Below are 14,419 nucleotides of genomic sequence, written 5' to 3' on the forward strand. Positions count from 1 at the left end.
TCTCAGGAGAGAGTACGATGATGTAAAATGTGGCTATGTAGAGAGATCACTAGGTTTTCGGACAGACCCTGGATCTAGAAAGACTAGAGAGCTTTATACAGAATTCAGAAAAGCAGGTCAAAGATATTTATTAGACTGGGGTGTCACCAGACCAGAAGAATTTTTACATATTTTTGTTTATGCATTTTCTCCCTTTTTGCGCATCCAATTGCCCAATTGCATCATGCTTCCTCTCCACCAATGCCGATCCCCGCTCTGATTGAGGAGAACGAAGCTTGCCGTATGCATCTTATCACCTACACTTTGACGAGTGCAGTGCAGCTCAGCGTTGTGTACGGAGAGACACACCCTGAGAGCACTCTTTTCTCATCTCTGTGCAGGCGCCATCAATCAGCCAGCAGAGGTCGTAACTGCACCAGTCATGGGAGAGAGAGCCCCATCCGACTTAGTCCCGTCCATATCTGAACAACAGGCCAATCGTTGTTCATGTGGCCGCTCAGCCTAGCCGGTAGGCAGAGCTGAGATTCGATACGATGTATTCGAGATCCCAGCTCTGGTTCCAGTGTGTGTTTTTACCGCTGCGCCACCTGAGCGGCCAGAAGATTTTTTATAATGGGCATTGTCCCAATACAACTTAACAGATCCCGGGACCAAAACCCCTCTTGAGCGAGCCCATGTGAGGCGCTGTGTCCAGTGTTGGGGTGTTGACAGAGGCACTCTGATGTCTCGCATATCCCATGGAAGCTAAAGAACACGGCACTGATCTGCAGGATATAAGACTGACTATAAGAGTGCATTGAATGTATAATGGACAAGTGCTTTGTATACTGGTCCCAACCCCTTTTGAGCAAGCTGGGGCCCCACTAGCAAAAAAACAACCTCCATAAATAATACAAGGAAGAAACCTTTAAAGGAACCATACTCAACACGGACCCATCCTGCTTAGGTGACCTGGAAGATACTTTGGATTAACTGGTTTACCATTAACCAACAACTAATCAATGTTTGATAAATCAATTTCCAACAACTCGCAGTTGATATGATTTGAAAGCGAAGCTACAGTATGTACAATATATGAGTTGTGCCAATCTGTAACGAACCCTCACCCACCCTCAGTGCCATCATGTGCCAGTTTTGTTTACAGACGCGTTCTGAGATTCGAATCCAAACAGGAAAACTTTCTAATGCGTTTATATTAAATCATGAACAGAACTATTACACATTACAATTACAGTGAAGCTATTTTGAGTCAGTATGGTGTCTGGGTGCATGTTAATCTCTGCACATGTCGATCTTGTGTAGCTTTTTTGGGTTTTTGTTTGTGAAAAATGATGTGCATATTTTGCATCATTTTGCGACAAATTGCACATTACATGGGAAAAGGCCGTGAATTAGGTAGGGTCTTAGTGATAGAGCTCCACTTGCAAGTTCTAAGATCCCTTGGTGGACATGTGACCATCATGCCATAAGCAAACCTAACAAAGCTGATCGACAAATCGTCTTTCTGGTTAAGCTCACAGCTGACTGGTCAAAAGTAAGCAGCCACTTTTGAGTACAAGGAGTATGACAGGAATGACACGTAAAGGAGTCTGACAGCACAAGAGAAAAGATCTTACGGCCTGACAAGACAAACAATCTCATAAGAAATCTTTTTTAGGCTGAGCGGCCACATCAACGATTGGCCTGTTGTTCAGATATGGGTGGGATTAAGCCGGATAGGGTCTCTCTCTCGTGACTAATGCAGTCGCGACATCTGCTGGCTGATTGATGCCGCCTGCACAGAGATGAGAAGAGAGTGCTCTCAGGGTGTGTCTCCGTACACAGTGCTGAGCTGCACTGCACTCGTCAAAGTGTAGATGATAAGATGCATATGGCATGCTGCCCACGTGTCGGAGGGGACGTGGGTTAGCTTCGTTCTCCTCAATCAGAGCAGGGATCGGCATGGGTGGAGAGGAAGCATGACGCAATCGGGCAACTGGATGCACTAAAAGGGAGAAAATGCATAAATAAAATGTGTAGAAAAACAGGCACGGCACATCACCTGGCTATTACCATCCCCGTGGTTCCCTCGGTGTTTTACAAATTAATGAATCAAGGGTGTGAAGACTTGTTAATGTAAATTGATGGGTAAAATGGCTTGAGGACATGGTATTGCATTATTTTACTAGATCAACCCTTTCATAACTACACATAAGTATGATGGGCAGTTGTAGCCTAGTGTTTAAGGTACTGATCTAGTAACCGAAAGGTCACTGGTTCAAGCCCCACCACTGCCAGGTTGCCACTGCTGGGCCCTTGAGCAAGGCCCTTAACCCTCAATTGCTTAGACAGTAAACTGTCACAGTACTGTAAGTCGCTTGGGATAAATGCAGCAACTGGACTCAGGTTTTTAACACCGGGAGCAGGTCTCACCTGCATTTCAATCTCTTGATTCATTCCACTTCTAACAGCCAAAATGAAAATCAAATATCCACAGGCTGCCTTGCTGATTAAAACACCCAGAACGTTATAAGTAATCCATACAGCTCTCATGAACATTAATTATAAAATCCCTTCCCTGCTGCTCTATTTCACTGATTATACAGGCTTCAGTGTTTGTTCTTATTAAACCTGCAACTGCACACTGATTCACATCCGAGTGGTGGAGAACAAATGAGAAGAAACTACGTGTAGGTGCATTAAATAGAACTATGTAAACTGGATTGTAAAATTCAACTGCATATAAAAGCTATAAAAGTTATAACCACCATGATTGTATGCACCTTAAAACCATGTCCCAATTTTTCTTATTTTCCATTTATTCATTATCCTTCCAGTTTTGTCGCAGTCAAGTTTACCCAATCAGTCAATTACCCATTCGTAACTCACCTCTACTGCTGCAGACCTCCACTCCTTACCAAGGATCTCAACCGTCACATGCACCCGCCGACATGTGTGCAAGGGGTTCATATAAGGATCAGTTTCACGCACTGAGAGTCACGCACCGATCCCCATTATCCCCCGTCTCATTGTGCAGGTGCCATCGAACAGCCAGCAAAGGCCACAGGGTAAGCAGTTATGAGGAAATCCTGCCATTGTCACGCCCCTTACAGACACACAGCCAATCATGTCTGTGTAAGGGCCTGGCTGGCTAACAAGTCCCAACTTTTTTTACAATCAGGCTCGTACATTAAACAGTCAATTGAATGAGCAGATGTACAGAATGTACCACTATATAACAAATATATACAGTGTATCACAAAAGTGAGTACACCCCTCACATTTCTGCAAATATTTGATTATATCTTTTCATAGGACAACACTATAGACATGAAACTTGGATATAACTTAGAGTAGTCAGTGTACAGCTTGTATTGCAGTGTAGATTTACTGTCTTTTGAAAATAACTCAACACAGCCATTAATGTCTAAATAGCTGGCAACATAAGTGAGTACACCCCACAGTGAACATGTCCTAATTGTGCCCAAATGTGTCGTTGTCCCTCCCTGGTGTCATGTGTCAAGGTCCCAGGTGTAAATGGGGAGCAGGGCTGTTAAATTTGGTGTTTTGGGTACAATTCTCTCATACTGGCCACTGGATATTCAACATGGCACCTCATGGCAAAGAACTCTCTGAGGATGTGAGAAATAGAATTGTTGCTCTCCACAAAGATGGTCTGGGCTATAAGAAGATTGCTAACACCCTGAAACTGAGCTACAGCATGGTGGCCAAGGTCATACAGCGGTTTTCCAGGACAGGTTCCACTCGGAACAGGCTTCGCCAGGGTCGACCAAAGAAGTTGAGTCCACGTGTTCGGCGTCATATCCAGAGGTTGGCTTTAAAAAATAGACACATGAGTGCTGCCAGCGTTGCTGCAGAGGTTGAAGACGTGGGAGGTCAGCCTGTCAGTGCTCAGACCATACGCCGCACACTGCATCAACTCGGTCTGCATGGTCGTCATCCCAGAAGGAAGCTGACGCACAAGAAAGCCCGCAAACAGTTTGCTGAAGACAAGCAGTCCAAGAACATGGATTACTGGAATGCCATGTGGTCTGACGAGACCAAGATAAACTTGTTTGGCTCAGATGGTGTCCAGCATGTGTGGCGGCGCCCTGGTGAGAAGTACCAAGACAACTGTATCTTGCCTACAGTCAAGCATGGTGGTGGTAGCATCATGGTCTTGGGCTGCATGAGTGTTGCTGGCACTGGGGAGCTGCAGTTCATTGAGAGAAACATGAATTCCAACATGTATTGTGACATTCTGAAACAGAGCATGATCCCCTCCCTTCGAAAACTGGGCCTCATGGCAGTTTTCCAACAGGATGACGACCCCAAACACAACCTCCAAGATGACAACTGCCTTGCTGAGGAAGCTGAAGGTAAAGGTGATGGACTAAACCCAATTGAGCACCTGTGGCGCATCCTCAAGTGGAAGGTGGAGGAGTTCAAGGTGTCTAACATCCACCAGCTCCGTGATGTCATCATGGAGGAGTGGAAGAGGATTCCAGTAGCAACCTGTGCAGCTCTGGTGAATTCCATGCCCAGGAGGGTTAAGGCAGTGCTGGATAATAATGGTGGTCACACAAAATATTGACACTTTGGGCACAATTTGGACATGTTCACTGTGGGGTGTACTCACTTATGTTGCCAGCCATTTAGACATTAATGGCTGTGTGTTGAGTTATTTTCAGAAGACAGTAAATCTACACTGCTATACAAGTTGTACACTGACTACTCTAAGTTATATCCAAGTTTTATTTCTATAGTGTTGTCCCATGAAAAGATATAATAAAATATTTGCAGAAATGTGAGGGGTGTACTCACTTTTGTGATACACTGTATGAATACTGGACCATAAACTTGTTGGGCATCTCATTCCAAATTCATGGGTATGGGTACAATGTTAGCATCCCCCTTGCAGCCATTACTCTTTGGATAAGACTTTCCACAAAGTTTTGGAGCATGTCTGTGGGAATTCGTGTCCATTTAGTCAAAAATAAAAAGCATTTGTGAGGTCATGCAGGTCCTGGCTCGCAAGCAACATTCTAATTCATCCTAAAAGTGTTTAATGGGGTTGAGGTCACGGCTCTGTTAATGAATTAACACTAACATCAACACAAGCCAAGTTGAACTGGCTGTTTAAGCTGCAGCTCCATGATGTGCAACAGCTTCTCTGTTAACAATTTGAGTAATTAATAATCTTCCAGTTGATGATTTTGTTGCGGTGCTCGGGTGGGGGAGCGGTCTATCATGCTAGTCCACCACCACTGAGACCCAGGTTTAGGGCTGTCGCGCTAACCGCAATTTTGAAATACCGCGGTATAGACCAGCCAACCGCAGGGCATGCCAAGCAACCGCAACACCGCGATGTTCACATTTTTTCTTTCTTTTCTTTTTTTTTTTGTTGCAGAGTCCATCTTGTTTTACGCTTACATTCGGGCGTAATAAATGTTAAATAAATTCATAATGAAAATGAGCTAAGAGCGACATTTTCCCGCAAGTGTCAGGCTTTGTGTTTTAAAATGTAAACAATGGCAACATTAATTATAGGCAAGTTTATTAATGATCAAATTTAATTCACACTCAATAAAATACTTGTAATTTAGACTATATTCAAACAGCCTTGGCGTACTAAAACACTTAATGACGGTTAATATGGCATTGCAGCCTGCAAATATTCTCTTGCTGGCTTGCTGGAATGATTTAAATGTATTTTTTCGTTGAATAAAAATGTACTGAAACTAATAAATAACTTGAAATGTAGTATATATTGTTATGTTAATTATATCTACTAAATAGATGGTTAATAGTGGCGCGATAACCGGGCTAGGTTTCCTCTGCTCTCTAAAGTCGCATGCAGGTTCAGTACGTGTGTATTAGTGTAACAAACACCATCAGAGAGAGTTTTAGTGCCGTCGGGAACATCGCTACCCCACTCAGATCCTCTCTAAACCACTTCAGGTGAACATGTTGGTTTTTCTAGCGCGCATGATAACGCAGGTTTAAGGTCTTACAGACTTTATTCTTTATTCTATTTTTTTGTACCATATATTGATGAGATGCGCATTTAAAATATTTAGCCTAAACATTTTTTTTTTCGTTTTACAGTGTATATCGATCCTAGGCTAGAAGCTCAATTTAAACCTTTTTTTAATAGAGAAAAGACGTGCATTCTTATTGCGCATCTTAACTATGTTCTGTATTTAACAATAAACACGCATTTGATTTGTCCTAAAGCTGTCTCATCTTTGTCATTATAAAGCAATAATATACCGAATCATAGCCTAACAATAAAGCTTGTTTATAGCCGCTCAGGTGGCGCAGCGGTAAAAAGAAACGCGCTGCAACCAGGGCTGGATTCTGAGAAGCGTGGTATCGAATCCAGCCTTGCTTTACAGGTTCGAAGCTGTGCAGCTATATGAGCAACGATTGGCCGGTTGCTCATGTGGGGGGTGGGACAAAGAACCGGATGTGGGTCTCTCTCTGTCAGAATGCGATTGCGTTCTCTGCCGGCTGATTGGAGGCGCTTACACAGAGATGGGAGAGGGTGCCCTTGGGGTGTGTCTCTCCGCATGCAACGCTAGGTGGCGCCAAACTCGTCAATGTGTGGGTGGCAAAGATGCATCTGGCTGCTGCTCGTGTTTCGGAGGGGATACGGGTTAGCTTCAATCACCTCCGTCAGGGCAGGGTTCGGCATAGACAGAGAGGAAGCACGATGCTAATTGAACAATTGGATGCGCTAAAAGGGGAGAAAAAGGGGGTAAAAAAATAAATAAATAAATAAATAAAAATAAATAAAGCTTGTTTATATAGCTCTAAAATCCAGATAAATTAAGTAATTTTCAAAAAAAATATATATATATATATATGGCGATAATATCGCATAGACATAGACATAGACATGATTGGCTATGTCTGAGGAAGTTAGAATGGAAAAGGAGAGAGGGCAGGGCAAGCCCTATCCATGTTAACGCTTTGCGCCCAATGATTAAAAAATTAAAAAGACAGAATAGGTAATTTTTACTAAATACATTAATAAACCATAAAAGTGGAAGCAACCTATCTTGATCCGGCACAAATCCACCCTAATCATGTTCTGCACTCAGTAATCTTCCCTCATACTCATAAAGAAACTCCTCTGCAAACAACTTGCACCAATATGCAACTGCACCGGATTAGTTTTTGGCTCTCCACAGGCAGTGATGGGTGTTGTGCAGCATATATGTCCAACAGCTGACCGCTGATTTAAATTGAGAATAAAAATGCAAATACTATACACACATCGGGAGCATAGAAAGTGCTTTCTGTGTCAAGCCTCTCCTCACTGGGTCTGACATGTTGTGCATTGCGAGAACCTTTTCTGCTCACTACAGTTCTAAAAAGTGATTCTTCAGAATACTATAGGCTTTCTGTCAGCTCAATCCGGCCCAGTCATTCTTCTTGACCTCTCTCATGAACAAGGCTTTTCAGCTCACAAAGCTTCCACTAACCCAGATGGTAGTACTACTGTTCTGTCCTACCGAACAGAAAAACAAAACCAAAAAAACAACAACTCTGGAACGTCCACTGGCATTTTTATTTTACAGTGTTGGGACGAGACTTTAAGGTAAGCCGTGTACCACATGGGGCAGTACAGTGGTCCTGCTGGTAGGTGTGGGTACAGCACAACACTGGTAGGTGTGGGCCCTGAGTGAGGATCTGGCTTCAATGCTTTTCTAAGGTCACGGTTCGTGAGCAGTTTCACTTGTTCCTGTCGTGTCTGTTTGGGTTTCCTCCAGTTTCGCCTGTTTCTCAAAACATGTAGATGGTGGATTGACTTCTCTAAATTGCTCCTAGGTGTAAGTAAATGTTTGAGTGTGTATTACGATGTAATAGATTGTCATGCTGTACCTTGTGTCCTGTGTTTGTGTGTAGTGTTGGATTTAACTATACCTGATCACTATGAAGTGGTAAGTCAAATGAAATAAATTAATAAATGAATAAATGAATGAAGGAATTGATGGGACACTAAGGTGCTCTCAGCATTTGACCGTAGTCTCCACGTTACATTTTATAGTATTCTAAGCAATAACATGAATAGAAAAGTTGGAACTCCTACAGCTGAGAAATACAGGCTTTCAGAAGCACTAGATGCTATAATCACATTGGCTGCACTTTAATACCGGTGATGGGCAGTCCTGCTATTTAGTGAGTCATAGCAATTGGCTCAAGCTCAACGAGAGAGTCGGTTCTTTGTTTAGAAGCATTGCCAGTCAGCCTACAAATTGAATAATTACTTTGGATTATTACTGTACAAAACTAAAATGAATGAGATACTGATTAAACTTCTTAATAAAATTATAAAAACAATATTACACTACATATACTACATATACAGATAAATACATTTAATTCGATTCGACTTTGCTGTTCATAAATGTGTTCATCAAGTTGTGTGGATTTTTGCACCATACACGTATCTATTACGATATTTATATACACTGCCTGGCCAAAAAAAGGTCACACACTCTAATATTTCGTTGGACCGCCTTTAGCTTTGATTACGGCGCGCATTCGCTGTGGCATCGTCTCCACAAGCTTCTGCAATGTCACAACATTTATTTCTGTCCAGAGTTGCATTAATTTTTCCCCAAGATCTTGTATTGATGATGGGAGATTTGGACCACTGCGCAAAGTCTTCTCCAGCACATCCCAAAGATTCTCAATGGGGTTCAGGTCTGGATGAATTCTGGCATTGTCATCTTGGAATATGCCTGTGCCATCAGGGAAGAAAAAAATCCATTGATGGAATAACCTGGTGGTTCAGTATATTCAGGTAGTCAGCTGACCTCATTCTTTGGGCACATAACGTTGCTGAACCTAGACCTGACCGACTGCAGCAACCCCAGAGCATAGCACTGCCCTCACAGGCTTGTACGGTAGGCACTAGGCATGATGGAACAGGGTAAATCTGGACCTATCAGACCACATGACCTTCTTCCATTGCTCCAGAGTCCAATCTTTATGCTCCCTAGCAAATTGAAGCCGTTTTTGCCGGTTAGCCTCATTGACAAGTGGTTTTCTTAAGGCTACACAGCTGTTTAGTCCCAATCCCTTGAGTTCCCTTCGCATTGTGTGTGTGGAAATGCTCTTACTTTCACTATTAAACATCCCTGAGTTCTACTCTAGTTTTTCTACCATTTGATTTCACCAAACGTTTAAGTGATCGGCGATCACGATCATTCAAGATTTTTTCTTAACCCGATTTTAGTAGTTTCAGCTTCTCCTAGACGTTTTCTCTGCTTGATGCCAATAATTTGACCTTTCTGAAACAGATGAACATCTTTTGCACGACCACAGGATGTGTCTTTCGACATGGTTGTTTAACAAATGAGAAGCTACTCACTGCATCAGTTACGGTTAAGTAACTTGTTGCCAGCTGAAAATCACCCATGCAGTAATTATCCAATGGGAGGCTCTTACCTATTTGCTTAGTTAAATCCAGGTGGTGACCTTTTTTTGGCCAGGCTCTGTGTGTGTGTGTGTGTGTGTGTGTGTGTGTGTGTGTGTGTGTGTATATATATATATATATATATATATATATATATATATATATATATATATATATATATATATATATATATATATATATATATATATATATATACACACAGGGGTTGGACAAAATAACTGAAACACCTGTCATTTTAGTGTGGGAGGTTTCATGGCTAAATTGGACCAGTCTGGTGGCCAATCTTCATTAATTGCACATTGCACCAGTAAGAGCAGAGTGTGAAGGTTCAATTAGCAGGGTAAGAGCACAGTTTTGCTCAAAATATTGCAATGCACACAACATTATGGGTGACATACCAGAGTTCAAAAGAGGACAAATTGTTGGTGCACGTCTTGCTGGCGCATCTGTGACCAAGACAGCAAGTCTTTGTGATGTATCAAGAGCCACGGTATCCAGGGTAATGTCAGCATACCACCAAGAAGGACAAACCACATCCAACAGGATTAACTGTGGACGCAAGAGGAAGCTGTCTGAAAGGGATGTTCGGGTGCTAACCCGGATTGTATCCAAAAAACATAAAACCACGGCTGCCCAAATCACGGCAGAATTAAATGTGCACCTCAACTCTCCTGTTTCCACCAGAACTGTCCGTCGGGAGCTCCACAGGGTCGATATACACGGCCGGGCTGCTATAGCCAAACCTTTGGTCACTCGTGCCAATGCCAAACGTCGGTTTCAATGGTGCAAGGAGCGCAAATCTTGGGCTGTGGAGAGTTACGGTGTGGAGAAGCCCCAAAGAAGCGTACCACCCAGACTGTTGCATGCCCAGAGTGAAGCATGGGGGTGGATCAGTGATGGTTTGGGCTGCCATATCATGGCATTCCCTTGGCCCAATACTTGTGCTAGATGGGCGCGTCACTGCCAAGGACTACCGAACCATTCTGGAGGACCATGTGCATCCAATGGCGGTGCCGTGTATCAGGATGACAATGCACCAATACACACAGCAAGACTGGTGAAAGATTGGTTTGATGAACATGAAAGTGAAGTTGAACATCTCCCATGGCCTGCACAGTCACCAGATCTAAATATTATTGAGCCACTTTGGGGTGTTTTGGAGAAGCGAGTCAGGAAACGTTTTCCTCCACCAGCATCACGTAGTGACCTGGCCACTATCCTGCAAGAAGAATGGCTTAAAATCCCTCTGACCACTGTGCAGGACTTGTATATGTCATTTCCAAGACGAATTGACGCTGTATTGGCCGCAAAAGGAGGCCCTACACCATACTAATAAATTATTGTGGTCTAAAACCAGGTGTTTCAGTTATTTTGTCCAACCCCTGTATATTTATATATATATATATATATATATATATATATAAAATCTTAGTCTATATTTTATTTTACATAAAAGCCTAAAAAAGAAATAAAGTACAAGTAAATGGTTCATCACAGCGAGTCGATTCGATGAGTCATAAGAGTCAACAAAAAGAACCGACTCATTCACGGACAACCCATCACCATGCAATACCGAGGCCTTTACCATGGCTACTTAATAAGCTGTGTATTTCACCTACCCCCTAACAAAGCACGACCGTTTACTAAAATAAATACTACAATATGCTTGCAAATAAAACGGGAAAAAAAAATCGTAACTCGCCATTTTCCAAAGAACCAGCTAGAACCAAACCACACTGCCAACTCATTAAAACCCTTAAAGACTAACGTTTCTCCATAAGGGGCCTGTGCTGCTTTCCAATTGGCATGCTATTCCACTACTTAGTGTGCCTAATATAGTACCGTGTCCTTGGAGGTGCACTGTATGATTTAGTACAGTGGCATGCGGTTTGAGACGCAACCCAAGAAGACAATTGGAAAGGGCCTGAAATAGAGCAAAGACGCAGGAGAAAGTGTGGAGTAAACACCGCAGTACCTTAAAGTAACTCAGTTTTAACTTACCGTCGTATCGCTCTGCTTGTTCAGCAAGTTTGGCTTGGTATACATAGTGGTCTCTATCCAGGGTGGCCATGGCTGCGGCTGTTGTGTGCGGGCAGAGGGAATGAAAGGCTTGAAGGTGGGCGAGTCTGTCTAGCGGAGCAACAGCAGCTCGGCTTCCCGCTCTACCGGTGGCAAGCTGTTTTTTTCCTCCACCCGTTTTCCGACATGACCCGCCTTCTTAACTCGGATTGGATAACACTAGCCATCCGCTTGGGAATATTAACTTATTAGCCAATTGCGACAAAGAAGAATGGCACTTCTAACCAATCCCAATACAAGAGGCGGTGCTTGCGAAGTCAGGTTTGGAAAAGACAGCTACCATAGAATAGACTAGGAAAAATGGCGTCGGGAGTCTAACTGGGACGTTTAGCGCTTAGCATATATTTTTACACAACTTTATTCACCATAAATGTAGCGTATGCACTATGAACACAATTGTTTATTTTTAAAATGTCACTGTACTAAAATAATGTTATCTTAAAACTCACCTAAACATTTCTGGAAAGCCATTATAAACCCCATTTTACTTTAAATTTGTGGTCACTATGTACAGTGAGGGAAAAAATGAGGTGTTCAACTGTACTACTGTAATACTCTTCCAAATGTATATATTTACTTACATTTTGTAATCATATTACTCAGGTGTTTTATCTTTAAACAATTTAATACAATTAAATATGTATTCATAAGCATAAACAAATATATAAGGTTCTTCCCTGTGAGTCGACAAAAATATAAAACCAGCAGCATTCTGCAATTAGAAATTGTCCAATTATAACAGACAACTTGATGAATAATGATAAACTGCATAAACAAAGTGCTATAGTGTCTAACTGTACATCTACGACGAGTAGGGTTGCCAACTTTCAGAAATGGAAATAAGGAACACCCTGGGCTGGCGGGTTGGCGGGTTGGCGGATAACATAGGGTAGGGGGTTGGTTGGCGGGTGTTTACGTGAGCGGGGGGTAGGAGGTTAGGGTTGCACCTATAAAAAATATAACAGGTCTTACAACGTCATAGGGTCATTATCAAAATGTTTTATTTAGGCTGTTAACATTAGTTATTTTCTTTCTTTATAATAATAAATCAGAACCATATTTTAGGCAAAACAACATGCATAAAGAACATCACGTAACTTTTTTTCTCAATAGTGCAAACAACATTTTTACATAATCCATCTTCACACTGACATGCAGCCCCGGTTCTGGATGCCCACCTCAGCGCCCCCATAGCGCCGGCCCTGCTCGTGTTACTTTAGTTTCGCCCTAAGCCGGATTCGAACCTGAGGCTGAAAAATATGCGCCATGCGCTCTGCCCACTGCGCTACTAACAGTGGTGTAATAAGCAGGTTGTTATGCTGATATGCCTGCGCACACACGGCGTTACTAAAAGTGAATACTACTTAAAATAATAATCAAACGCTTTCTAATTCCCACGGTAGCAGCAGTTTCTTTCTGTTCAATACATATCGGCCTGTCTCAGTCTAATCTGCAGCATTTCTATCCAATCGATAAAAATACGGAACAAAGCGCGTCCCGTATCAGTTCAATACGGAACACCACGTTTAGTTTCCAAAGAAGGAACGATTCCGTATTTTATGGGACGGTTGGCAACCCTAACGACGAGTGTTAATGGTATGTCTTCCTAATAAACAGTCCCAACAACACTGCTGCACCTGATAGACTATGACAACACACACTACCATGCGATCACTGTTGTTTGTTTGGATTTTAACGTCATGTTTTACACTTTGTTTACATTCATGACAGAAACGGTAGTCACTCAATACACAAGGTTCAGCAGTTCACACAAGGTTATATCAAACACAGTCATGGACAATTTAGTATCTCCAATTCACCTCACTTGCATGTCTGTACACTGTGGGAGGAATCCGGAGCTCCCGGAGTAAACCCACGCAGACTCCACACAGAAAGGACCCGGACCGCCCCAGCTAGGGATCAAACCCAGGACCGTCTTGCTGTGAGGCGACAGTGCTACCCACTTAGCCACCGTGCCGCCCTGCTATTACAGTATTAGTGTCATTGCAGTGCCTAAAATGGTCTACCATCCCAATAACATCTGGTCAAAGGGGTCCCTTTCAACTGATGAATAAAAAATGGGATTGACAAAGTGTACAACTCAACATATGGGTTACAGTCAGTAATTGTGTGCAGATAGGTGTATGTAATAAAGTGCTTGGTTGAAAGTATAATCCTTATCCTAACAAATTATTTTTAATACAAGAATGTGACAGAGTCAGCAGAGACAGTAAGAGATTGGACTGACACCCTATAGGCCCAACTGTCTTTGTCAATCCGTATTGCTTTATTTACCTGGATACACCTACCAAACACACAATGGTACTAACAATCTGAAAGTAAAACCCTGATGCAGGTGCTTCAACTTCGGCATACTGCAACGTGGATCATCCTACACTGCATCCTGGTGCCACCTCTTCTGTGGGTAAACAAATTTAGGAGAAAACAGGATTTGCCAGACCAGTCATTCGTCTTTCTTTGTGACGTCCAGTTTTGATGCCCGACTATCCACTGTAACTGGGTTTGATGGTGGACTGGGGTTAGCATAGGCACTTTAACTGGCGAGCAATACGTGAGGCATCTCATTATTAGTATTAAAATTTAAAGCTGCAAATTAAGCCACATTAGGTCTTTTGTTAATCCATACCAGAAACCACAGCATGGTGGATCATTCTCAGCACTGCAGTGACACTGACATGGTGGTGGTGTGTTAGTGTGTGTTGTGCTGGTATGAGTGGATCAGACACAGCAATGCTGCTGGAGTTTTTAAACACCTCACTGTCACTGCTGGACTGAGAATAGTCCATCAACCAAAAATATCCAGCCAACAGCACCCCGTGGGCAGCATCCTGTGACCACTGATGAAGGTCTAGAAGATGACCAACTCAAACAGCAGCAATAGATGAGCGA

At 42.6% G+C, this 14,419-nt stretch overlaps 1 protein-coding gene across 1 annotated transcript in view; it reads right to left on the reverse strand.

Moving 5' to 3' along the window:
* Positions 1-11,587, reverse strand: part of LOC134303042 (14-3-3 protein epsilon-like) — a 32,274-nt gene extending 20,687 nt beyond the window's left edge. Inside the window, exon 1 of the mRNA XM_062988292.1 lies at positions 11,432-11,587. Within this exon, the coding sequence (XP_062844362.1) occupies positions 11,432-11,501 (70 nt within the window). The 5' untranslated portion in view covers positions 11,502-11,587. The remainder of the gene's footprint in view (positions 1-11,431) is intronic.
* Positions 11,588-14,419: the final 2,832 nt, after the last annotated feature.

The sequence above is a fragment of the Trichomycterus rosablanca genome, chromosome 26 (assembly GCF_030014385.1).
Source record: "Trichomycterus rosablanca isolate fTriRos1 chromosome 26, fTriRos1.hap1, whole genome shotgun sequence".
NCBI classification, from domain to species: Eukaryota; Metazoa; Chordata; class Actinopteri; order Siluriformes; family Trichomycteridae; genus Trichomycterus; species Trichomycterus rosablanca.